The sequence below is a fragment of the Brassica rapa genome, chromosome A09 (assembly GCF_000309985.2).
Source record: "Brassica rapa cultivar Chiifu-401-42 chromosome A09, CAAS_Brap_v3.01, whole genome shotgun sequence".
NCBI lineage: Eukaryota > Viridiplantae > Streptophyta > Magnoliopsida > Brassicales > Brassicaceae > Brassica > Brassica rapa.
The window spans coordinates 5048792-5074453 of NC_024803.2; the positions used below are offsets into that span (position 1 = coordinate 5048792).

Genomic DNA, 25662 nt, shown 5'->3' on the forward strand with positions numbered 1-25662 from the left:
CAAAAGAAAGCTTAATTTTTGGTTCATTTGTATGGATAATTCATCTTTGTGGGTTACTCTCTGATCTTCTTCCTTCGTTCGTTCGGTTAAGCGAAATCACATTTGATCCATATGACACATCTTCTACTCGAAGAATAACCTTTCATCACCCAAAAAAGAACTCTCCTTTGCTTCCGTTTGCTTCTTCCTTCCTTAATTATCGTTTTTTTCTTTTGTCTTCTTTCTCTTCTCTGGGTTGTCTCGGATCGTCGCATTTGATTTTGGTATAACATTTGTATTGCGTTATTTTGCTTGTGATGTGTCTGAACGTTGTTGATTGATTTTCTTTCTTGTTGGTTAAATAAATCACTGGATTTGATCCTCTTTTGGTTTAGAAACCTCTCGTTGATTTGATGTACTCGATAAATGTTTTGGCTTTGTTAAATTTGAAAACTTTGATCCTCTTTGTACATAGTTTTAATCGTTTTGTGGTGTTTTTCATCTCTTTGCAGAAAAATAAAAAAAGAGAGAAAAATATAAAACTTTTTAAGTTTGTTGAGAGAGTTGTTCAAATGGGTGCGCCAAAGCAGAAGTGGACACCGGAGGAAGAAGCAGCACTTAAAGCTGGTGTTCTTAAGCATGGCACTGGCAAGTGGCGTACTATTCTCTCCGATCCTCACTTCAGCTCAGTTCTCAAGTCTCGCTCTAATGTTGATCTCAAGGTACAACTAAAGAGTTCTGCTTTTGTTTGAGTTTTGTGATTGCGGATTAGTCTTTTTGATATATCAATAGCGTAACAGGACAAGTGGAGAAACATAAGTGTGACTGCGTTGTGGGGTTCACGGAAGAAGGCTAAACTTGCTCTTAAAAGGGCTCTCCCATTAAGAAGAGGTGGTGGTGGGTGGAGGCCTGCTTTACACAGCATTCCGGAGTTTGGATCCTCGTGAGAGAACTCTTTTAAAAGCATATAGATATTTTTAAAGCACTATCCGACAACATTGAAAGTTAATGTGTAAAGCGATGTTATTTATCATAGATGCTTTATTGAAGATCCAGTCTCAATAAATATTTTCAACAAACTTTAACGTTTTAAATATTTGAGATTTTTTATGAGTATTCTCGAACGAGATTTATCGTAAAGTTTTCACGTAATATCATAAAGTTTTCGATTACATGCAATGATAAGATGTTAGGCGCAACCCACCGGGCAACTAACCAAATGATAAGTGCACAACAAAAAAAAAGCTGTTTTAACCAAACGGTGATTATTGGATGGTTAAGCCATACAAAAAATTCGATACCTTCAATGATAAAGGTAGTTTGTTTAAAATATGTTAGGCAGTTCATTTGGTCGGCCTCTTTCGTCAATCATCATAGCTATGAAGTCAATAAGCTAATGAACTATACTATTTGGTTCAGTTAAAACGAGACCAAAACTATTGAGAAGATTGATTTGATCAGAAAGATTGATGAAACATCAGAAGAGTGTTTATCATCACCATCATCGTATTATTGGTATGATAAGGAAACATACAGAAAGAATCCAACCATGGATAATATTAGTTCAGAGAAAAGCTCACAGATGCTACAAATAAAAGAAAGAAACCATGAGAGCTTTCTTTTTATTTATCAAATGAGGTCTCTCCTTTTGCTCCGAGAAATGGAGGAAGAAGAAGATGTAAGATCATGATCACTTCTCAGGCTGAGGATTGCCTTTCCACTTGAAGTTGTCCGAGTAAGACTTGGGCTGCAGTTTATGGTTAGATGAAAACAACCATCATAAGTAACATGTCTCTTCATATTATGCACAAGCGTGATGAGCAGTATGATGATGAGTTAAAAAAAAAACAAATCAACATCCAGTGGAATTAGCTAAAAAAAAAAGATAGATACTAACCTTCAGTAGTGGCGTTTTGGGTTTCTTGACCTGCCATGAGACTCAGGAACGTGACACACTCTCATAAAAATATGAAAAAACATATAACAAAGAAGGAAACATACAGTATAATCCCAGCCATGACGCTCAGCAAAGGACTTGGCAGCATCCTCAGAATCAAAAGAAAGAGCGGAGTCACCGACATTGGCATAAGGGTCACCTGTAGAAGTCCATCCCATCAATGGATTCTCCCACCTAACAAACATATCATAAGACTCGGTGAATCCACAGATTATCTTTTTTTTTTTTTTTTAAGTTAATTACAAAACAAAACAAAAATAGATTGAAGGAAGATACTTTAAGGTGGAGAGGAAGTTGATCTTCCATTTGCCAAGTTTGCCAGATCCTTGTTGTGTCGCAGTTCTAGCTGGTGAGTATATTATCACCTGCCAAAGATCACCCCATCTATCTCAATTTCTCCCCCAAAAAAAAAAAAAAAGACTAATTCAATAAATTCGAATGCTTTTAGCTTTTACCTTGCGGGAAAGATGCTCCTCGGGGATTCCCGAGACCTTACCGATCTCCCCACGCTTGTAATCCGTCTCCACCACCGCGTCCGTTGATAAAGGTCTAGCGACACGCCGTAGCGCCGCCGCCGCGATACGGCCAGTCGATTGAGTAGCACGAAGCGCCATCGTGTCACGCAAAATGGAGAAATCTCTGGAAACAACTCTCTTACTAATTTTTATATTATTATAGAATGGTGAATTTTCATTTCAGCCATCGAACAATTTATAAATTATCCTATCTGTCTTAGTATTATATAAATCTCCACAACACTCCCACCTATTATTTCCTTCACAAATTAAATGCTAATATATGAATTATGAAATTTGGTTTATAGTACTAACACACAAACAAACTTATGACCAGTGTACAATTTATCTTTGATGTATCTCAAATAAAATTTATATAGTCATTATATATATGTATAAAAAAATGTTTGTTTATTCAAAGGGTGCTCTTTGATAATTGTTTATAACTTTAGGCAAATTGGTGAATACTGAGAAATAAAAAAAAGGCTTCAGTTTTGATACAAAAGAAAGCTCAATTTTTGGTTCATTTGTATGGATAATTCATCTTTGTGGGTTACTCTCTGATCTTCGTTCGTTTAAGCGAAATCACATTTGATCCATATGACACATCTTCTACTCGAAGAGTAAGCTTTCATCACCCACTCTCCTTTGGTTCCGTTTGCTTCTTCCTTCCTTAATTCTCGTTTTTTCTTTTGTCTTCTTTCTCTTCTCTGGGTTGTCTCGGATCGTCGCATTTGATTTTGGTATAACATTTGTATTGCGTGATTTTGCTTGTGCTGTGTCTGAACGTTGTTGATTGATTTTCTTTCTTGTTGGTTAAATAAATCACTGGATTTGATCCTCTTTTGGTTTAGAAACCTCTCGTTGATTTGATGTACTCGATAAATGTTTTGGCTTTGTTAAATTTGAAAACTTTGATCCTCTTTGTACATAGTTTTAATCGTTTTGTGGTGTTTTTCATCTCTTTGCAGAAAAATAAAAAAAGAGAGAAAAATATAAAACTTTTTAAGTTTGTTGAGAGAGTTGTTCAAATGGGTGCGCCAAAGCAGAAGTGGACACCGGAGGAAGAAGCAGCACTTAAAGCTGGTGTTCTTAAGCATGGCACTGGCAAGTGGCGTACTATTCTCTCCGATCCTCACTTTAGCTCAGTTCTCAAGTCTCGCTCTAATGTCGATCTCAAGGTACACCTAAAGAGTTCTGCTTTTCTTTGAGTTTTGTGATTGCGTGTTTGGGACTAGTCATGTGATAGTTCAATAGCGTAACAGGACAAGTGGAGAAACATAAGTGTGACTGCGTTGTGGGGTTCACGGAAGAAGGCTAAACTTGCTCTTAAAAGGGCTCTCCCTCCTCCTCCTCCTAAACATGATGCTGATAACAACACTAGAGCTCTCAGCATTGTTCCTTTGGCCAACGGCGAAGAACAGACAAATCTGACATCGCCGCGAACTCATGCTTCAAAGAAATCAATTACAAGGTTTTGGTTCATGCTAAATCCTCCTGGTTCATGCACCACATAATAAACATTAGATCTTGAGCTGTTTGCCTGTTCTTGTAGTTTGGACAGGATCATCTTGGAGGCTATTACCAACTTGAAGGAGCCACGCGGTTCTGACAGAACATCCATCTTTATGTATATAGAGGTAACTCTTAACATCTGTATTCCATTTTTCTTTTGGCTGCTTACTTAGTAGTAGCTGTAAACTTTCAGGATAATTTCAAGACTCCGCCGAATATGAAAAGACATGTGGCTGTAAGATTAAAGCATCTATCATCAAATGGACCATTAGTCAAGGTAAACACATGAATACACAAACACTTTCATTACACTCTCAGCATTTTCAAGTGCTTACTCGGCTCTTGTTCTCTCACTTTCAGATAAAGCACAAGTACAGGTTCTCTACTAATTTCACTAGCGCAGGAGCAAGACACAAGTCTTCTCAACTCTGTATAGAAGAAGGAAACAACAACTCACCAAGACCCAAGGGGAATGGAGCTAACATTCTCACCAAGTCCAGAGCAGACGAAGAGGTATTTATGATAAAAGGCATGACAGCAAAAGAAGCTGCAGAAACCGCTGCAAGAGCAGTTGCAGAGGCAGAGTTTGCGATCACAGAGGCTGAAGAAGCAGCGAAAGAAGCAGACAAAGCTGAAGCCGAAGCTGAAGCTGCTCAGATATATGCAAAGGCAGCCGTGAAAGCTTTGAAGTTCAGGATCAGTAATCACACTTGGTAAAAACAGAAGCCATTATGGGAAAGCTCTATATAACAGAGCAATCCCTTATATATATAGTCAAACCATTAATGGTTTCTTATTTCAAAAGTTTAGGTTTTGAAATCATGTGATTATCTCATCACCTCCAGAGAACTCAAAAGCTTTCAATACCTATGTGTGCTCTCTCTTTTTTGGTCAGTAGTAAATCCTCAGTTTGATCATATGTAATGTTCTTAACTCTGAGATTCTGTAAAAAACTGAGTCTTTAGTTTCTGTTTGTAGATTGATCTGCTTATTTTCTGTTTTAATTCTTTCACATTATGTAATTAACTCATAAAACTGATAAAATACGGCTCTGAAAGAAGGTGAATCTCATTGCTTAAGAAGAAGAAAACCAATCAAAATCTAATATACAGAGCACAGGAAGACTGAGAAAAGATCAAGAGCTTGCAAAAGGGTTCTGTTTAGCTAGCTGACTTGGAGTGCTTAACAAGCCAATCAATCACTTGATCAATGTTGGTAGAGTTCTTGCAAGATATCATGAAGCAACAGACTTCTCTATCCGTAAACGACTTGAGCTCCCTATAGCAAAACAATGAAGAGAAAACATCATCATATCAGAATCTAGAAGCTAAAAAGGCCAAGGCCAAGCCTTATTGTTGTGTGTTTCTTCAGGTTTAAAAAAAGACTTACATCTCCTCGGTTAAGTCATCTTTAGACAAAGCTCCAGGCTTGTCTATTTTGTTACCAAGGACAAGAAGAGGGATACCACTAAGCGACGTCTTGCTCAACAAATCATGAAGCTCGCTTTTGGACACACCAAGGTTATCAGGATCAGCAGCATCAACTACATACACAATGGCCGAAACAGAACGGCAGTAACGCTCCCACATGCTGCGGAACCGAGGTTGACCACCGAGATCCCATAGTTTGATGGTGACGCTTCCTTTTGTCACTTTCCTCATGTTGAAACCAACCGTAGGAATCATGTCTTCACTGTACCCACCGGTCTGAACAAAGAGGAAAGAGCATATCAATAGGGAGGTGAAAGACAAATATATATATATAGAAAGGAAAGGGTACGGACTTATTACAGCGACAACGTTAACAAGTGAAGTCTTTCCTGCGTTTTGAAGACCAATCAATGAAAGCTCCATCTCTTGCTTGAAGAAGAGGCTGCAACATCGTTCAACAAACAAACTCTAATTCAATATTTGTCTTTCATCTAATCTTAACTAATCAACTAATTAGACCCAACATGGATTCAAATAGGAACTACTAACCTGCGAAGCCAATTGAGAAAAGCATCCCACAAACCCATTTTTTTTTTATGATTCAGACAACTCAAAAGGTTCCGACAAAGACAGAGATTCGTAGACGACAGATCGGTCGGTCTGCTAGAAATTATCCTCCACGGATCTCTCTATAGGCTAAATGGAAGCTTCTCTCTCTCTTCTAGATTTTGTTGTTTTTGTCAACAACGAGTAGCCGGCTAGTTAAAATTAAAAGCCACGAAATCTGAACCGTTGAATCTGTGTAGGTCTGTGAGATTAACGGTTTAGATGTGATTTAGGGAGAAGCTGAGCGAAATTCATGGAGCTGTGTTATTAGCCAATGAGAATAAAGATTCGATGGGACAGAGAGAAGTTCGGAAAATAATATTTTTGGATCGTTAAGAATGTGCAGGTCACGCTAAGGCGGCGCGTATTAATCACGATCCAGTGATTTATAAGCGCTGTTTCAGCTCGTAATTTAGATGGGTTTTGTTATGTGGGTTATAGGTCTAAGAGCATATGATTATCGCTAAATTGGGTTTAAGAGTTTCTTAATTTTTTCTTTCTTTTGCTTTTTTTGGTCCAAAAAAATAAAAAAATAAATAAAAAAGAAACCAATCGTGAGCCGCCACGTGTCAGTGGGATCCGCGAATAGTACATGAAACCAACACAAGTCGATCCTTATTTGATCACTTTTGTTACCGCTTTTTTGCTGATTTGTGGAGCCACCACTATTTTTTTTTTGTAAAACCCCCTTAGAAACCAGCGATAAACATGGTCTTATACCCCAGTTCGGAAACTCGTTAGGCGTTCCTCCAGGAACGCTCGGGCTGGAACTAGCACCAAATAAAAATATCAAAATTTTGCGAGAATTAATCTGCGATTTATTTTTGGTTATATATGGCGTATTGGTAACAATTTCCTCGAAGTTCACTTGGTGTAGCAGTTAAGGTACGTTTTATCTACCTGGCAACCCGAGTTCGAACATGGTGATGGAATTTTTGTAGTTTTTTAGAAATAAATTAAATGAAGAGTAAATTTTTCATTTACTTAGCATCTTCTTCATTAGGTTTTCTGCAACAAAAATTCGATGGTTCTTCCAATTTTTACGAATTTTAGATCGATTTCTTTGTTTTTCTTGTTGTTTTCAAGTAAACTTCATGAATTGCACTAACTTGCCACGGTACTCAATCGTGCAGCTATTTTCTGGGGAATGACTCGCCAACTCGGCCGAGTTTTAGAAGAGGGTCTAATAGTAATTCATGTTCGGCTAAGATCAACCGATCAGCGATTAGCCGAGTTTTTGAACATGGGTAGTAATAGGTTATACAAGACGAATACGTCACGTCTAGAGGCCTAGATGGATTCTGATTGGGTTTTTGAATTTTATTTACAAATATAGTAATTGTAAACTATTAAAACCACTGAAACTATTATGTACGTAGTCAGGAAAATTCTCAAATTCAAACTGTATTTTTGTGAAAGAACTGTCTCGACCTGGTTCATCATCCATGAAACAAATGCCATGCTAGGAGTCTGTAGTAGTCTACAAACACATAACAACATGTGATATTTTTCTATATTGTATCCAAGATTCAAATTAGTAAAACGACCAAAAAACAAGTGTTATGTGAATGAGAATCTCAAAAACACTTTCATATGAGATGGATGTGTAATCTTTGTAATACACATTTGGGCCGAGCTCATATACACCAGGTCGCAAACCAGGAGTCTGGTTATATATATTTCTTACCTACATGCTTTATTATCATGTATAGTTTGATCTTTTTACCTTTTTAGCAAAAGGGAAAACAATAGAAAAAAAGAAAGAGTCAAATAAAAAACCCACAGAAAATGCCCCCAGATACGTTACTCTATAATCACTCTCCTTTCTTCAATTTAACAAACAAAAAGAAACAAAACTTTTAAGAACAATCTAGCCACAAGCTATCCTTACCTTACTAAGTAAGCCAAAACACACGAACAAGAAAAACATAACAATAATAAATAAAAATATAAGTAACATGATTTTCGATCATCAACTTCTCCACCATGACAAACATTGGAGTCCTATCTCAGCTCCTTTTAACAGCCGTGATTTCTCCGGTTCTAGCAGTTTCCAGTTTATCAAACGGTGGAGATCATGAGAGGTTTAAGAGACGTGATCCTCTTAACAGCTTTACGTATTACAACGGAAGTTTCGACGTTAGAGACAAACATTACTGGGCAGTGAGTCTCTCTTCCCATTTTTTTTTTTGAACTTAAAATCCTTCCCATTTTGTGACTAACATTTAGGTCGACATGAGAATTAACATGTTAATCCTTTTTTTTGTCGGCTGTATAATTATAAAGCAGCATGAATTTATGTTATGTTAACGTATAAATGTTTATTATAGTTTGTAATATCATAATTAACTAATATTAATTAACAAAACGTTAATATAATTTATATCAGGCTACGGCATTTACAGGAATACACGGTTACGCCGTCGCCGGAGTGTTGCTTATTGCCGGCGTATGTTTTGGACTTTACCTAGCTTTCTCCGACAAAAGAAGACGCGTTTCTTCCACGCGATGCCCATATCTGGACCGTTACTATCTTCCTCTCTTCTTACTTCTCCTCCTCTTCATGTTTCTCTCCATGTAAGCTTTTGCACATGCATGCATGTTTAATTTACTTACGTTGGATCAGCTAATTTAGTTTAATTACAATATCAATAATAAATAAATAAATAAATGTAAATAGGGCAGCGTCAGGGATAGTTATAGCAGCGAACCAGAGCTCGAAGAACAGAACAGAGGAGATGAAAGAGACAATAGACAAAGCAGGAGAGGATGTTGATAGAAACATACGTACAGTGATAACATCGCTAACGAGAATACAGTACTTGTTGCGTCCGTACGATCAGAAAACGACTCAGCTTCTTAATGTCACTAGCCATCGACTTAGAAAAGGATCTCTGCTTATTCAAAGCTTTGTTCACACTAACAGTCCCACCATTGATCTCGCCATCAACATCTCGTAACATTATAGCTTCTTCTCGTGTTTGTTTTTGATCTTCTCCGTTTCAAAGTCCAACATTGTTCTGCTCTTTTGTTTCTCAGGTATGTAACTCATCTTATGATTGCATCAACTAGCTTGTTTGTTCTGCTTCTGGCCTTTGGTAAGATCATTTAAGATTCACTAAAAGTTATGACAATAGGGGTTTAATGGATTTTTTTTTTTGTCTATCTCAGCTCCTATCTTGCTTCATTGGCATCCTGGATTCATTATGTAAGCAATCAAGATCGATTCAACAATTTTCTTGTTTAAGTTTGTAAAAAAAAAATATTATTCATGTTTTTCTTTCTTGTTTTCATTTGTTCCTGAAAAGGGTGATATTCTTGTGTTGGATCTTAACCACTCTTTGTTGGGTTCTAACTGGCTTTGATTTCTTCCTTCACACGTAAGTTAATCAATCAAACCCTAAAAGAAGCATTCCAAGTTTGCTCCTAATTAACCCTTACTCCTCAATTCACACTCAATGCAGATTCGTAGAAGACGTTTGTTCAGCTTTCAGTGGTTTTGTACAAAACCCACAAAACAATACATTGTCAAGTCTTTCCCCTTGCATGGATCCTCTACACGCTGATAAAACCCTAATAGAAGTCAGCTCAATGATCCGTAACTTCATCACCGAGGTAAAAAATCATCGATCAAAATATTGTAAGATATTAATCCTCTGTTTCTTGATTTTGTATTTGTTTTTTTCTTTCAGTTAAACTTAAAAGTAGCAGATTCAATGCGGTCTTATTCATTGACTGGTCGGAGTAATACTGCATCGCTGATACCAAAATCTGGACTGGTATGTGATCCGTTTGCTGGACAACAGATTAACAGCTACACACCACAACGCTGCTCCAATGGAGCCATTCCAATAGGCGAGTTCCCAAAGGTAGGTAGTCCTTTAAATCCATTTATTTAGAAATATCTGATAATGGATCAGGTTTTGGGTCAGATCGATAATAGATCGGACTCTAATACCATATTTAGTTAGATATAGGATTACAACATAAAACCAAACCAATTGAGGATAAATGATTGAACCATATTTGTTTATATATTACTTGGTATTCATTTCAACTTCCGATGTGAGACTTTATCCCTCTTATGAACTTCGGTTTGGTTAGATTTATCTTTGTAAGACACAAGTGAACAAAATATCCTTTGTGTTCTTAGGTTCTTTCGAGATTCACATGCCAGGACAAAGTTCCACCTGAAACCTGCAGAATTACTGGGAAGTTCATCCCGGAAGCAGCTTACCTAAGAGTCTATGCTTACAGCAACTCAGCTCAAGGGATGCTAGACATATTGCCTTCTCTACAAAACCTAACACAATGCCTTTACGCGAAAGACACGTTATCGAACATCGTCTCTAACCAGTGTAAACCCTTTAGGGCATCCATGTATCGACTTTGGGCATCGATGCTTGCTTTCTCTCTTGTCATGAAGGTTATGGTGTTGCTCTTCCTCGCTAAAGCTTTCCAAGAGAAAGGAAAGAGTTTTGCTTGGTTTTCGATTTATCCAACTTCTTCTGGAGAAACACGACAAGTGAATACATAGAGTGGTGACTGGTGAGTGTGTATATGCATGTATTTGTATTTACTAGTTTTTTTTTTTCAATATCAGTGATATTTAAAGAATTGTAAGTAGGACACAAAATATATCAAATTTGCATGTAATAAGTGAGTCAACAAGTATTTGTCATATTGAACAAGTCGCTACATTTTTTCCAAAATATATTTCAAAGTTTTAGCAAAAAAAGAAGAAGTATTTGTCATACGTTTTTTCATTTGTTTCCATTGAAGACGAGACAAGTTTAATTTTGTCTAGTTGAATCTAAAAACAATTAAAGCAAGAGAAGAAATGTGGAGAACAATTGGCATTGATTAATTAATTAGAACTCTCGAGTTATTAATGGTTAAAGCATGTTGCAAGTAGAATTGCTAGACACAAAATGGCATGCATCTTCCTTATTGGTAACGTGATTCTTTCTTTTCTTTTGGATCAAATTGGTAACGTGATTCTTATTGGTCACATTCCAACGGTTGAGACATATTAAAATAATGATTTTACCATCGCATTCAAACAATTAAAATACAGGTTGATGATTGATTATACATGACATGAGAGAATACTTTTGAGCAGATTACAAGAGATGTAAATAAATATCAATCATTATGTGACTTTGAGGAGTGTGTTTCTATGACGGCTAGAGGTATCCATTTTGGTCTAGATAGGAGACAACAATATCTGCCGTTTCAGGTAAAGATGAAGAAGAAGAAGAAAAACCCTTGTCTTTGTTGTTTTGTATCACAATCTGCAAAACTTAGTAGGCCAATGATTCAGGAGAAGAAGAATAAATAGTATATGATCATGACTAGAGTACATATATGTATACAAATTAACCTCGCAATTAAAAGGTGGTTCATATGGATGGTCTATTCCTGTGAAACCTGAAGGAGAAATGATTTTCATGAAGGTAAAGCTCAATTTAGAAGATCAAACAAGCTGGGTTAAGTTGAAAAAAGATGCAGATGCTACCTTCGATTTCGCCAGCGCGTGCACGCTTGTATAAGCCCTTTGGGTCTCTAGCTTCACAAACATGGAGTGGCACATCCATATAGCCATATAGGGTTAAAAAGGAAGAGAACCAAAACAAAGGAAGACGTTAAACATATAGGGTTAAGTGTCCATGCTGTTGACTCTGCGTTATGAATTATTGCAAAACCTCAATTAAATCTCCTTCTGGTAACAATGCACGACAAGCAGCTCGTTCCTTCCGGTAAGGAGATATGAAACTAGCAATACATATTATTCCAGCGTCTGCAAACAACTTAGCAACTTCACCAACTCTTCTAACGTTTTCAGCTCGATCTTCTGCTTTGAAACTAAGATCGCTGTTTAAACCATGTCGAACATTGCACCATCAAGAATATATGAGAGCTTTCCACGATTGTACAAAGCTCGGCTAAGAGCACACGCCAGACTACTTTTCCCTGAAAAAAAAAAGATATGAAAAAACTCAAGAAGACACCTCACACTACAAGAAAAAAAAAATTCTATCCATCGAGAAAGTCGTTTGAGAATGGCTTTTCCTACGAATTTCCCGACAAATAAGTTTCTTCATATTTATCTTGCAGGAAAAACAATCCATCGAAAATTTGTAAGGAAACATCGAAGCTTTTCCAAAACCCTACAAATTCCGTCAGAAATTTCTTTGTTTTTCTTTGTAATGTTAAGCTACACTTAAGAAAGAGATCAATCACACTAAGAAGCAAGCAAACCTGAACCACTTAAGCCAGTAATCCAGATGACACAACCCCTTTGCTTAATCAGTTCTTGTCTGTCGGGTTTAATGATGGGACTAGAATGCCAGACGATGTTTTTTTGCGTTCGGCTGGTTTGCTGCGTTTCACCTAGTTTTAGGTAATTTAATATTAGATGCATTTAGTGATATGTTTGTCGATGCTAAGACTTTGTAACGTTCTGAGATTAAGTCAAACCAAATAACATAAGAAACATATCTGAACTTTATGATTATTACCGGCATAATCAAAGGACCGTGATGAACTCGACTCATCTGTCGCCGTGATCGATCGGAAGAAGCTTATTCTCCGTTGACTTTGCCCGCCAAACTTCAAACCTCTACTACCGACGTTCTCCCAGCTCCAGGAACCATGCAACGTTGTTCTCAGATTCTGCCCCTCCGATGACCGGAGCGATTCAGAATCTCCTAACGCCGGCGAAACATAGCACCTTCCCACACACCTCGTCACCGCCGCAATATCCATATCTCAAAAAGTAAAGCAAACACTCTCAAGAAGCAATGAAAGTTCGACAATTCAAAGATTTAATTGAACATGCTCAATGGTGACTCTGAAGCATGTTTCTCTCCAGCTTATAAACTATAAATTGATGTGTTGTTTAATGGCTCGTGAAAACCATGGTGAGCGCGAGTGTTAACGACGCATGCCCTTTGGAGCGTGACTGGCACGTTACGACATAATCATAGAGATTGTCCAAATGTGTGTTTGGCGAGTTTATGTTTTATTGGTTAAGGGTAAGCGTTATCAATTGATATCAAACAAACGAGTATAATTAAGTATGGATTTATTCGTTACATTAAATATATAAATGGATCTTCTATTTTTATACTGTAGATGCAGACAAATGAAACCCAAGAAAAAAAAAAAAAAGTAGAATTGTAGATTCAATTTAAAGAAAAAATTGATTTCAAATTTGATATGTGAGGATGATGAGATAATGACATTTGCTTCGGTAAAAAAAGAAATGTACCAAGAATTGCTTAGTGAAAAATAACAAAACCAAACATATCCAAGAAAAAAAAAAGAATTATCCGTCAATTTTCACTGCGGAACTATTTATTCCAAGATAGTAAAACGAAAACTCTCGGGGGTCCTCTGCCGTAGAATTGAACAAATGAGAGAATACGACAAAAGGTTCGGAGACTTCTTCAAGGCTTGAGAACAAGAGAAAGACCGAACCTTGGATGCTTGTCTAACGCCTTAGTGTCGATCTCACTGGAAACAGTCACTAAGGATTTAGGCACAACCTCGTGCTGAAGCAAAGCACCGAGTTTGCCATTGTTGTTGAGCTTAGCTTTCACTGTAGTCGTATGATCAATCGCATATAACCCACCAACCGTTATCGTGTTTTCATTGGTCGAGAACTTCCTGTAAACCTCACCAACTGCTGCGCTTCTCTTGGATTCGTCAAGGTGGTGAAGGTAAGACGCTTTGATTGAGTCTCCTTTGTCTCCCCTGTAAAGATATCAGATCAGTGCCACACAAAGACTACTAATTTACTTTTATCTGAGATATTGAGATTCTTCTTACAATATAATGGAAGCGCATGCATCTGGTTTGGTCACACTGATTCCAGCGTTGTACTTGGTGAAAGTCTTGGAGGACGTGTCGTATCCAGCTTCAGCGCCAAATGAGATGACTGGTGTGCCTAGAGTAGCTGTTATGTCGATCAATGGGTTTTGCTTCAAAGCTGCAGCAGCGGTAACAGTTGCGTGGTCGTGGAAGTATTGAATCTCGAGCTATTTCAAAAGTTGATGGGGTTAATCTCAAATCACTGTAAAGAAAACATCGTGACTTCATACGAAAAGGGTTCTAAGTTTTCAACCTTGCCAGAGCTGTTGTCAGGGACTTTGAAGGAGGCAATGGCTTTGGTCGATGGGAGAATCTCGGTGAATGTGACTGTCGTCAAAATCTACCAAAGCAAAAACCATATTAGGAGTGTGAAACACATTGCTAACGGATGCGTTTGGCTTAAAATGAGACTTACAGTAGAATCAGTGTCGATTTTGACATCGAAGACAGCATTCTTGTACTTGTATTGGGAGGTAACATCAGCAGCATGCACTCCTCCTTTCTTCAGAGCAGTCGACGTAAGGGCCTAAACAATAACGCAGAGACAATTAAAGAACATAAAGGCTAATCCATTCATGGAGGTTAAGCTGCTAGATAAGTTTTCCAAAAATCAAAAATGTCAAAGCAACAAAAATGCTATTAGCTAGCCCTGCGACTTTGCCCCGAACCGAACCAGCACATTTTCAGTTTTCGGTTCGGTTATGTTTTCGAGATCGGTTTGGTTCGGTACGAATTTAAAAAATAATTCGGTTTTCGGTTCGGTTTTTGTTTTTGTTTTTTTTTTGAGAAAACCGAAAATAACCAAAATTAACCGTAAATAACCGAAAATCCGAACCGAAAATAACCGAATTTAACCGAAAAATCCAAACTTTTTAAAAAACCTATACCGAAATTAACCAAAAATCATAAAAATCGGTTATTTTCGGAAGTTTAGGTGAAAACCGAAAATAACCAAAAACCGAACCGAACCGAAATTTTATTCGGTTACTTTCGGAAATGGTTTTTAAAATTTCGGTTAACCGAAAACCGACGGTTCGGTTTGGGAAAACCGAAGTCGCAGGGCTACTATTAGCTAACCGGTCGTGTCACACACGCAATAACTCACATCTAAGAGGATATTGTACAATGAATCATACAGCAGAATCCTTCATGGTATAGCTTTTGTATCCAAACTCAAAATACTCTCTCATAATCCTTGATACAGTTACCAGTGATCTAATCCATAACTAATGGAATTGGTTTTAAGATCGATCAGAACGTTAATGATGCGACACTCGTTGATAGTCAATATACACTACAACGCATCGAAATCGAAATCGAAAAACGAACGAGAATCTGAGAATAGTATAGATGCAATATCGATACGATACGTACCACGCCGGAGGCACTGTATGTGGAGATGCTGAATTTCTGATCGGTGTTGTAGTCTCTCGTCAACAGATCTAAACACAAAATCAACAACGGAATCAGCTTAAACACAGGTTAAATCAATTCGAAATTGATAGAGGAGGAGGCGTACGATGAGGTTACCTTTGGCTTTCTTGCCGATATCTGCGAATAGACCTGGACCTTTGCTCATGGTTTTGATCGGAGATGCAGAGAGATCGGCGAAGAGATTTGGAGGAGAAGCGGTGAAGATAGAGAGAGAGAGCAATACGACTTTCACGAAATAAATAACTAATATTCTTTACTGTAAAAATAACAGCCTGTGGCTTTCTTTAATGACAACCCACTCACAGCCGTTCACGTGGCGAAGGGAAAAGAAGACGCCTTGTGGGGATTTTAATCACGTCCCGACCCTTGGTTTCGACGCTAGGCGATGACAATTTATTTCCTTTTATGTTATTTTCATTTTTTAGCAAACTTCGGCCTAGTGTCTATTGGGCTTTTTTAACTACTAAACTAAGGGCTTCCTGTAATGCGATGTGATAGCATAAGTCCCCATCAAATTAACAACACCTGTTACGCTTTAGCCCCAAGATCACTCAGCCCACTAACATATTTTTCGTAAAATAAAAAATACTATCAGAGCCAGGTTTCGATCCTGGGACCTGTGGGTTATGGGCCCACCACGCTTCCGCTGCGCCACTCTGATTCAGTTTGCTTAGTGTGTATTTTAAATGTACATTAATGAAAGTTATACTTCCTTCTGCCTTGTCATTGCTGATGGGGTTTGTTGTTTAGGCAGGTCTTACCAATTGATCACTAACTTAACTTCTCTTTTTATAATTGTTAAATATGCGAATATTCATAAGACTGTTTCTATTTACATTCCAGAATAAATCGCATACAAAATTTCCCAATACTCTTCAACAAAAACGACAGCTTTTAGATTGGTTGAAGTGGTTTTGGCAGTTGAGTTGACTAAGTAGACAAAGCTCTTATTAGCAACGATGACCCCACTTTATAATGCAACAAGACGAAGACTAAGAGCCAGTACTCCATTTTCTTTTTATTTATTATCCTCAACGAAGCCCAATTGTTAGTGACCACTGCCTAGTGGATAAGTTTCACACACACACAATATATAATAACTCATATAAGTTAATCCCTAATATACAGAGTCTAATATACATGCATGAAGCATGATGCACCTCTTGAGAATATCGAGTGCGTTAGTATTTTTATTTTTTGGTAAAATGTTAAGATGAGTGTGTTAGTATTATTCGTAAAATATATATATATATAAGAAAAAAAGCTATAAGAAAGTTGTAACCAATAGAAGTTTAGGATCAACAAAACATAGATAGTGTTGACGTTGGTGCAAAGAACTGTCATCGTCGTGTAGTCTGAGCCTAAAGTCGCGTACCGACTTTAACTATCCAGCCAAAAAATCCAACCATTACTATTACGCCACGTTGGCCTCCAGAAGAATCTAGACGTCTTTAACTAATCAGAGAACATACCAGATAAGCAACGGCAAATGCCACCACATTTCACAAAACGTAAAAAGAGATTATACTCCGAGTGGCAAAAGCTTCATCTTTTTTCTTTTTTTTTCTAAAAATACAATTCCGAAGATATGGCACACCATTTAAAGAACAATTGTCTTCCTAAAGCCCTTTTTCAAAAAAAAAAAAAAACAATTGTCTTCCTAATTTCATTTCTGATTGTATTTTTACATTATACGATTTATAGGATCGATGGTTATTGGTTATGAGTATATGACAACTAGTCTGGTCACTCCAAAGGGTAATTATACATACATTGCTGAATAGTAATCTTTTACTACAGTTCAACATAATACTATTCTAAGAAATTTCCCAATAAGTTTGGCGATTTCTAACTAAAAACAATGCATGGACTTGGTATTAATATTCCAAAATGAATGACAATTATATTATACTAGAAAATAAAATAAAGGAATTTAATGGATTGAAGAAAGCAAGAGCAGCACCACTTGATCACTCATAGCCCACGTTCCCACTCTCAATCCCCAAATTCTAAAGATTTCTATAACAAAAATATATATAAATCAAACCAGCTCTGAAAACATACACAAGACACAAACACAAGACGTGCTCACAAGACATCACACACTTCACTCTTTCCTCTTCTCCTTTAGATACCTCAAGTCACATCTCATAATTCATAACCATATATATATGGCTCTCGAGACTCTCAACTCTCCTACTTCCGCCACCGCCACCGCTCGGCCTTTTCTCCGGTATCGTGAAGAAATGGAGCCGGAGAATCTCGAGCAGTGGGCTAAAAGAAAACGTACCAAACGTCAACGTTTTGATCACAACCAAGAAAAGACTCCTTCCGAAGAAGAGTATCTAGCTCTTTGTCTCCTCATGCTCGCTCGTGGCTCCACTGTACAATCTCTTCCTCCGCCGTCTCTCCCGTCATCGGATCACCGTGGCTACAAGTGTACGGTCTGTGGAAAGTCCTTTTCCTCTTACCAAGCCTTAGGTGGACACAAGACCAGCCACCGGAAACCGGTGAATAACACTGACGTTCCTAGTAACCAAGAGCCGTTTAATAATACTCACAGAAACAGTAACGGCGGTTCCGTTGTTATTAATGGTAACGGTGTTAGTCAGAGCGGAAAGACTCATACATGTTCTATATGTTTCAAGTCGTTTTCGTCTGGTCAAGCCTTAGGTGGACACAAACGATGTCACTATGACGGTGGTAATAACGGTAACGGCAGTAGCAGCAACAGCGTTGAAGTCATCGGGGGTAGTGACGTCAGCGATGTAGACGATGAAAGATCATCGGAACAGAGCGGTATAGGCGGCCACCGTGGATTTGACTTAAATTTACCGGCTGATCAAGTCACGGTGGTGATTTCTTAACGTTGACTCCGGTTGAAAAAAAGTCAACTTTCAAGAATGGGGATAGTGGACGCAAGACTAAAGGGCCGGCCGTTTCTTACCAGCTGCTTCAGCTTGACTGACTCTGTAATGAAAATGATTGGAGTGGACTTGCACAATTGCAGACTTGCAGTTGCATTATTATGATTTTTAAAGAGAAATATTTATTTGTTGTTGGATTTGTTTATAGATAGAGGAAACAATTGGGATACTTCAATATTTTTCTTTAGAAAATAATAGAGGGATGGATGATTGGATCGTACACGTTATTTATTTAGTGGACTGTTCTGTAATACTGAATTTTTATTTATTTATTTTCCGTAGACTATACTTCATTTGATTCCGCAAGCAAAGGAGAGCCATTTAAATTCTGTTACTCACAGCTCCAAGTGATCTGTTTTCACACTAAATCTATTAATAATAGTCAATAAATACCTGTCACAAATTCATATTTTTTAATGAGATTTGCAATGTCTCTTTTTTTTTTCTTTTGGGTCAAAGATTTGCAATGTTTCTATAGCACTTATAAATTCAAGATTTGGAACAGTCTCTGACTTGATTTTGGTTTTATTGAACATGTAAAATCCTCACTAGTTTGGTAACAATAATCAAAATTCAATCCACAGATAAACCCGAAAATACGTTTTATAACAAACCTAACCAGCATTAATGTATTTGAGTTCTAATAATTAAGTTTTTCAAATCCAAATTATAAGTTATAAATAATAAATAATATATATGTATATTAAAATAATAAACGAAAAACTATATTCAGCAGAACTATACAAGATTACCCATTTGTGTGACACAATACGACGACATGAATATCTAATTCTCTTCGGGAACAATCAATATGTCTAGCGCCGGTAGACAGATCTTCAGAGATTATTCGGTTGAGTCTCGGTCCGCCGAATATCCGGGTCAACAAATTTTTACTTGTACAAGATGGTAAATTAGCAAACTTTGTGGGTCGTCATTTTGTTCACGAAAAGGGTCTTCCACCCACCTGAGTATTCAATTATAAACCCATTTACGGTTGAAATAGTCCTGCTTAATAGGCCCGTATGATTGTTTATTGGGACTTTACGTGAATGCAGCCTGCGTGAATAGCCCACGATTGAAAAGGAGAAATGTATACATATTTCGTTCGATCCTAACATGTGACTCGATCAGATGATTGAGAGTAATATTGTGCGAAAAGTTTAATATATGTTTAATCCTGAGGAGAAATAATATAAAGCAAAGTTGTTATAGGGTAGTAAAATTGATAATTACAAGAGCTTTGACCGTAATGATTCGAACATGTTACCCACACACGGAGGTGAATCAGCAAATATGCATGCATGCGATCTTGTTTGTCTTTGAGAATCTGCCTCTCCCATGTGCTTTCTCATAACTATGTTATCTTGGTTTACTTATTAATTCGTGTTATACTACAAGACATAGATCAGGATTAAACGATATTAACCATGAAAGTTGGTGGTGTGAAAAAAAAAAAAAGTTGGTTGGTGTAAATGTTTTCTTCATATGAAATATTGTTTTGCCAGAAATCAAGAAACTCGATCATCTCTATTAGATATCTCTTACCGCACATATATTGATATATGTGATCTGCGTCTGTCTTTTTCCAACTATATCTATCTTTCATTATTAGTTTAGTACCTAAAATGTCGCTATTCAAATTGGCAAAAATCAACATTAAGGAAATAAACTACTACTGACTTGGTATACATTTGTTGAATTTTTTTTATACAAAGCACATGATATGTACTAATGTACAGTCTTTAAAGTCCATTGACTAAAACAGTTGGAAGTAATCATCAGCGTTTCCCTAACCGACCAAACTCTTAACGATGCCTTATCTTTGTCCATAATCATGTGCCCCCCCCCCCCCCTCCCCCCCTTTGATCAAAAAAAAAATCATGTGACCCTCATTTTTGATGTGCTCTCCTTTTATTTCAATGAACTTGTTTTTTTTTTAAATGAAGCTCCTATTTTTTTTTTGTCAATTCAATGCCTTTATATTTTAAAACAATTCGAGATCTAGCCGGTAATGTAATTATGGAAGAAAAAATAATATATCGTGCATAATGATATACAAACACATTTTATAAGCAAATAAACATGCTCTACCTTTTTTCTTTAATCGCAATATAAAACATGTATAGGTTTAATCTAAGTACGTTGCCTTACAAACTAGGGTGATGGCTGTCAGATTCTTTATATATAGGAAGATAAACAATTCTTTTTACAATTTTAAATTATATATCTTATAAAGTTTGTGAAGCACATTCATGCGGATGCGCCGGAGGGTGACGTGGTACAAGTCCATGTTTAAAATATCAAGTATGATGTTTGTCTAGAAACATATATTTAATTGACATTGGATCCTTTAGGATTTCAGTGTTTGGGGTATGTAGAAAGAACCAAAAGGAAGAGGAAAGCTAAACAGTTTGGTGTAGACATAGTTTTACGTAGTTACTTGGTATTTTATGGTAGAGCATATATTATGGCGTGAAAAAGTAATGTTGCGTGCGGTCCCCGTTTGTCCACTAGGGCAAAAGACGGGTTCACTTGTTAACTATCGGCCTATCATCTATTAAAGAGATCAAATCAATTTTTATTTTCTAAAATATATAATAGTGGAAAGGTATAAATAGTGTTTGTCTCTTAGTTTTTGGTCAAAAATGAAAGACGAGTTACTATTATCCTCATAAATTCATGTTTACTTTGACCCAAAAACATTGGTTTACTTGGTCAACACATCAAACCAAACTAGTTGTCATAAATCCATGAATGACTATATTCATTAGAAATATTATCTTTCGAGTCAGAATGTGGATATTGATAAAGGATGCAGAGAACAGTTTTACTTGTCAGATTTAGCGTGACTGAGTTTATAAATATACACTCATTAAAATCGTAGCTACTTCCTACTACTACACTTTTAAAGTCTTAAAAGTTAAAACCATTGGTTTCAGTTTGTATCCATTAGAGCATGTTTATAGGCAATTCTTAACTCGTGCCTTAGGTTAATTAATCATTAAAAAAGAAGAAAACACGGAGTAAAAGAAAGGGACGTCCCTTAATTAAGCGTTTGAAGGCACGTTCTTTAGTGCGACGTGTCACAACCGTATTGGGCAGAGGAACGGTGAAGTCGTTCCCGTTTCTTTCTCTCTTCTCTTTCTCTCTTTCTCTTCTCGGTTGCTCCGCAAAGGCGACGCAAATGGCGAATTTTTTCGCCGTCTCGATCTTCGCCGTCAACGTCTACTGGGGTTTCTCTCGTCGATGATGGAAACGGCGTTTGCTCTCTCACCGTGCTCTCCTCAAGGAAACGACGATTCCTCTCCCTCTCGGTGGCTCTCGTCGAGGAAAGAAGACGGTGAACTCTCAATCGGTGGCTATCTCTCTCTCCTGGTGGCTCTCTGATACGGCGATTGTCTCTGAAGGGAATCGAAAGGTAGCGTCTCTTTGATTCTTTCAACTATGCATGTTTTGATTCTTGTTTGATTCATCATTTGTTTTCTGTGTTTGTGTCGCTTCAGAGAAGGATCAAGACGCATGATCCAGGACTGAGCTAGAGGCGTGAAGTGGGCAGAAAACCTGTATTTTAGGCAGACAAAACCGCAAATCGCAAAGGTACTTTAGCTTTGATCTTTCTAATTGTGTAAACGTTTCTCTTTGCTCTGATGAAGTGGATTGCGAATGTGAATGTGATTTTAATTATAGTTTGGAATGTGATTGTGATTTCCACTTTAGAGGATTACATATAATTCGTTGTAATGGTTTTGATTTGTTTTTGTTTTTGTTTTGTCTTGAGGTTGTTTGACCAAGATGCTTGATCCAGTTGGTGAGACATAAACGAAGAAGCCAACCATCGTTCATACAGGTAAATCACTCTCTTTACTCTGCGCAATTGGATGAAGTAGTAGTTAGGAATGTATTAACTCGTGCGTCAGTGTTTGGTTAGGTAATAAATTGTTGTTTACCGTGGTTAGATAGAAATTAGGTAATGGTTGGCATAGGTAATAAATAATTTTTATGGTTAGATAGAAATGAATGGATTACATTGATGAAATTGTGGATAAATGTCTAATCGTTCTTCTCTTCAATGCGTTGAAGCTTTTCTTCAATGCGCTGAAGCTGCCCTTCCCACTTTCTCATCTATTAAAGTCTGTCATTCTCCTCTGTCTTTGATACATTTTCACCGTGTTCTTCTCTTTCCACTTGCTCATCTCTCTAATTATCTTTCTCTCTTCCTTGTGCTTGCTTCCCAAATGGATTCTTCTCCATTTTCTAAATTTGTTGACTTACTTAATAGCCAACAAACCATTTCGTTTGTTAACCTTGAAGAAACTGTCTCACAAGCTTCATCCCAAGCTGTTGGAAACGAAGATGGTGGTGAGACTGGTACTCGCGCAAAGACACGGCGGAAGTGGACGACTGCGGATGATATTGTCCTCATTAGCGCATGGCTTAACACAAGCAAAGATGCCGTGGTTAGCAATGAGCAAAAATCAAGCACTTTCTGGTCAAGAGTAGCAGCTTATTACTCGGCAAGTCGTCAAGATGGTGAGGGCGAGAGGGGAGTCCTGCATTGCAAGCAACGTTGGCACAAGATCAATGATCTTGTGTGCAAATTCTGTGGCGCCTACGCAGCTGCAACCAGGGAGAAGACCAGCGGTCAAAATGAGAATGATGTGCTAAAATTAGCACATCAAATATTCTACACGAACCATAAGACCAAATTCTGCCTCGAATATGCTTGGAAAGAGCTGAAGAACGACCAGAAGTGGTGTGAGGCAGTGTCTGCTAAAAACGAAGGAAATGCTAAGAAAAGAAAGCCTGGAGACGGTGGAGACTCTTCAAGCTATCAACCAACTGACATGAAGCGTCCAGAAGGTGTAAAAGCGTCAAAGGCCCGTGGTAAGCAGTCAGTGGCTAAGGAGAAAGCGATGAAGGAGTTTGAGACCATGTGGTCTATAAGAGACCAAGATCTCACCCGGAAAGAACGCATGTCTAAGATGAGACTACTGGATAGTCTGATCGCCAAGAAAGAACCTCTTGTTGAGTATGAAGAAGAGATCAAGAAGAAGCTGGCTAAAGAGTTGTTCTTGTCTTAGTTTAAGTTTCTTTGGTCGGGTATCTTGAAGTTAATGTTCCTTGTTCTGTTCTCTTTAATTTCCATGTTCTTTTCTGTTTAATTTCCATGTTCTGTTCTCTTTAAAATGTTTCTTGTAATTTGGCTTTCATGAAGTTTTATGATATAAAAGTTGCTTCAAGTTTAAAATGGCTTTCATGAAGTTAAAGGTTTCATATTTTGTTGAGGTTGATGCTTCTATACATGTTAATAGTTACGGGTTTTTTGTTCTTGCAGGCTCTGTAGATTTGGAGCAAAGAAGACAGAGGTCACGGGTTTGTTGTAAAAGACAGACGTCACATGTGTTGTTTCAGTAGTCACGGGTGTAGAAGACAGAGGTCACGGGTTTGTTGTTTTGTCAGGGTTTTGTTGTTGCTTTGTGGTCACGCTTTTGTTGTTGCTGGTCACGGTTTTTAGGTTGGTTTTGTTGTCACGAGATGTTGTCACGGGTGTTGTTCTTGTTGTTGTTGACATGTTATAAATTGGTTTGGAGTTTTAACATTTGCATCACAGCATTCTCTCCATTCTCGTTTCTATCTCTTCTCACCATTTTCGTATAAATTCTATCTCTTCTCACCATTTTCTCCATTGTCATTCAAACCAAAACACAAACCAAAACTCAAACCATCTTGTAATAATCTCATGGCATCTTCATCTCAAGACACGTATGGTCATGAAGAAGCTTTCGAGGATAACGAGGATGGTTTTGATGAAGCTTTCGATCAATATTTTGATCAACGTTTCGATCAAGCATTTGAAAATGTGTGTTCGACTTATGGTCATCAAGGAACGCAAAAAAAAACAAGAAAGAAACGAGAATTTATTGAAAGAAACCGTGAAGAAGGTCATCAACGATTATGGAATGATTATTTCAGTGACACTCCAACATATCCTCAACATCTATTCCGACGCCGATTTAGAATGAACAGGCCATTGTTCATGCGGATTGTTGATCGCCTCTCCAATGAAGTTCAATTCTTTCGTCAAAAGCAAGACGTTACCGGAAGAAATGGTCTCTCCCCACTTCAAAAGTGCACAGCAGCTATTCGTGTGTTGGCATATGGTTCTGCGCTCGATGCGGTCGACGAATACCTCCGGCTCGGTGCAACCACTGCTCGGTTATGTGTGGAAAACTTTGTGGAAGCAATAATTGATTTGTTCGGCGTTGAGTACCTAAGGAGACCAACGCCGGATGATCTTCAACGTCTCCTTAATATTGGAGAGCTTCGTGGATTTCCCGGGATGGTAGGAAGCATCGATTGTATGCATTGGGAGTGGAAGAATTGTCCCACCGCTTGGAAAGGGCAATATACTCGTGGTTCGGGAAAACCCACAATCGTTTTAGAGGCGGTTGCTTCATATGATCTCTGGATTTGGCATGCGTTTTTCGGACCTCCAGATACCTTGAATGATATCAATGTTCTTGATCGCTCACCTGTTTTTGATGACATAATAAATGGTCATGCTCCAGAAGTGAATTTCTCGGTGAACGGAAATTCTTATTCAATGGCTTACTATCTCACCGATGGTATTTATCCGAAATGGGCAACTTTTATCCAATCTATTTCACTACCACAAGGTCCGAAAGCGGCTTTATTTGCTCAATGTCAAGAAGCTGTCCGAAAAGATGTCGAACGTGCTTTTGGAGTCTTGCAAGCTCGATTTGCCATTGTTAAAAATCCAGCACTTTGTTGGGATAAAGTCAAGATCGGGAAGATTATGAGAGCGTGTATCATACTCCATAATATGATTGTTGAAAACGAACGAGATCAACAAAGTCAATTCGATGTTTCGGGTTTCCAGCAAGGAGAAGGCAATACAAGTTCACATGTCGATCTCACATATTCAACAGATACTCCTACAAATATCGCCAATCAGATGGGTGTTCGAGTAAGAATCCGTGATAAACAAGCACATCAACAACTGAAACGTGATTTGGTTGAACATATATGGCGTAAATTTGGACGTGATCAAGACAACAATTGAACTTGGATGTCGGTTTCAAACTTTTATTGCTTATTTTAGTTCTTTTTATTTTCATGTTTTTATGTTTTTATTTTAAAATATATGTTTAAAATGTTATATTTGACTTTTTTTTATTTAATAAATAACTTTTATCTTTTAAAATAAATTGTTTAAATTTTAGTTTAATATTTTTTTATTTGCTAAGAAATTTAGTTAAGAAACTACCAATAAACCCCCATAATTAAGTGTCTCTTAATAATGTCTCTTAACTTAATGATAATCATTAAAAAATCATTAGGGCCCATTTAAGAATCACTTAAGAGTTTTGCCTATAAACATGCTCTTACATAAAAGAAGAAAA

General features: G+C 37.5%; 6 protein-coding genes, 1 non-coding gene and 1 pseudogene across 18 annotated transcripts; 3 read left to right on the top strand and 5 right to left on the bottom strand.

Moving 5' to 3' along the window:
- Positions 1-3: 3 nt before the first annotated feature.
- LOC103837601 (telomere repeat-binding factor 2) lies at positions 4-4943 on the top strand. Of its 8 annotated transcripts, none has more exons than XM_033279293.1 (6): positions 4-263; positions 492-701; positions 3717-3925; positions 4007-4091; positions 4160-4243; positions 4327-4943. In XM_033279293.1, the coding sequence occupies exons 2-6, from the start codon at positions 552-554 to the stop codon at positions 4681-4683; spliced, it is 885 nt and encodes a 294-aa protein (XP_033135184.1). In that variant the 5' UTR covers positions 4-263; positions 492-551; the 3' UTR covers positions 4684-4943. The 8 variants fall into 8 exon arrangements, with proteins under 8 accessions (XP_033135184.1, XP_033135187.1, XP_033135186.1 ...); XM_033279296.1 differs by having other exon boundaries at positions 21-175; XM_033279295.1 differs by having other exon boundaries at positions 21-169; positions 491-701.
- Positions 1419-2648, bottom strand: LOC103847878 (NADH dehydrogenase [ubiquinone] iron-sulfur protein 4, mitochondrial). 2 transcript variants are annotated; one of them, XM_033279301.1, is made up of 5 exons: positions 2392-2647; positions 2213-2301; positions 1981-2110; positions 1877-1906; positions 1419-1726 (listed from the first exon to the last, which is right to left on the bottom strand). In XM_033279301.1, the coding sequence occupies exons 1-5, from the start codon at positions 2548-2550 to the stop codon at positions 1670-1672; spliced, it is 465 nt and encodes a 154-aa protein (XP_033135192.1). In that variant the 5' UTR covers positions 2551-2647; the 3' UTR covers positions 1419-1669. The 2 variants fall into 2 exon arrangements, with proteins under 2 accessions (XP_033135192.1, XP_033135191.1); XM_033279300.1 differs by having other exon boundaries at positions 1877-2110; positions 2392-2648.
- Positions 4944-5010: 67 nt separating the features above from the next.
- On the bottom strand, positions 5011-6313 carry LOC103837605 (ADP-ribosylation factor-like protein 8b). 2 transcript variants are annotated; one of them, XM_009113964.3, is made up of 4 exons: positions 5946-6313; positions 5757-5838; positions 5356-5672; positions 5011-5244 (listed from the first exon to the last, which is right to left on the bottom strand). In XM_009113964.3, exons 1-4 carry the CDS (start codon positions 5981-5983, stop codon positions 5127-5129), a joined length of 555 nt encoding a protein of 184 aa, XP_009112212.2. In that variant the 5' UTR covers positions 5984-6313; the 3' UTR covers positions 5011-5126. The 2 variants fall into 2 exon arrangements, with proteins under 2 accessions (XP_009112212.2, XP_018510581.2); XM_018655065.2 differs by having other exon boundaries at positions 5750-5838; positions 5946-6127.
- A 272-nt stretch (positions 6314-6585) lies between these two features.
- On the top strand, positions 6586-11267 carry LOC103837627. The gene is made up of 9 exons (XM_009113983.3): positions 6586-8165; positions 8392-8579; positions 8683-8958; positions 9042-9100; positions 9174-9210; positions 9311-9382; positions 9467-9617; positions 9695-9871; positions 10156-11267. The coding sequence occupies exons 1-9, from the start codon at positions 7989-7991 to the stop codon at positions 10537-10539; spliced, it is 1521 nt and encodes a 506-aa protein (XP_009112231.1). The 5' UTR covers positions 6586-7988; the 3' UTR covers positions 10540-11267.
- LOC103837606 lies at positions 11039-12970 on the bottom strand (annotated as a pseudogene).
- A 223-nt stretch (positions 12971-13193) lies between these two features.
- LOC103837608 (mitochondrial outer membrane protein porin 2) lies at positions 13194-15687 on the bottom strand. The gene is made up of 6 exons (XM_009113965.3): positions 15408-15687; positions 15252-15319; positions 14293-14403; positions 14131-14217; positions 13836-14044; positions 13194-13760 (listed from the first exon to the last, which is right to left on the bottom strand). Exons 1-6 carry the CDS (start codon positions 15454-15456, stop codon positions 13454-13456), a joined length of 831 nt encoding a protein of 276 aa, XP_009112213.1. The 5' UTR covers positions 15457-15687; the 3' UTR covers positions 13194-13453.
- Positions 15688-15900: 213 nt separating this feature from the next.
- Positions 15901-15972, bottom strand: TRNAM-CAU. The gene has a single exon. It is a non-coding gene; the product is annotated as a tRNA-Met (tRNA).
- Positions 15973-16873: 901 nt separating this feature from the next.
- Positions 16874-25459, top strand: LOC103837610 (zinc finger protein AZF1). Of its 3 annotated transcripts, none has more exons than XM_033279292.1 (4): positions 16874-21656; positions 21742-21835; positions 22017-22085; positions 23574-25456. In XM_033279292.1, exon 1 carries the CDS (start codon positions 17483-17485, stop codon positions 18176-18178), a length of 696 nt encoding a protein of 231 aa, XP_033135183.1. In that variant the 5' UTR covers positions 16874-17482; the 3' UTR covers positions 18179-21656; positions 21742-21835; positions 22017-22085; positions 23574-25456. The 3 variants fall into 3 exon arrangements, with proteins under 3 accessions (XP_033135183.1, XP_018510598.1, XP_033135182.1); XM_018655082.2 differs by having other exon boundaries at positions 18176-21656; positions 23574-25459; XM_033279291.1 differs by having other exon boundaries at positions 18176-21656; positions 21742-25459.
- Positions 25460-25662: the final 203 nt, after the last annotated feature.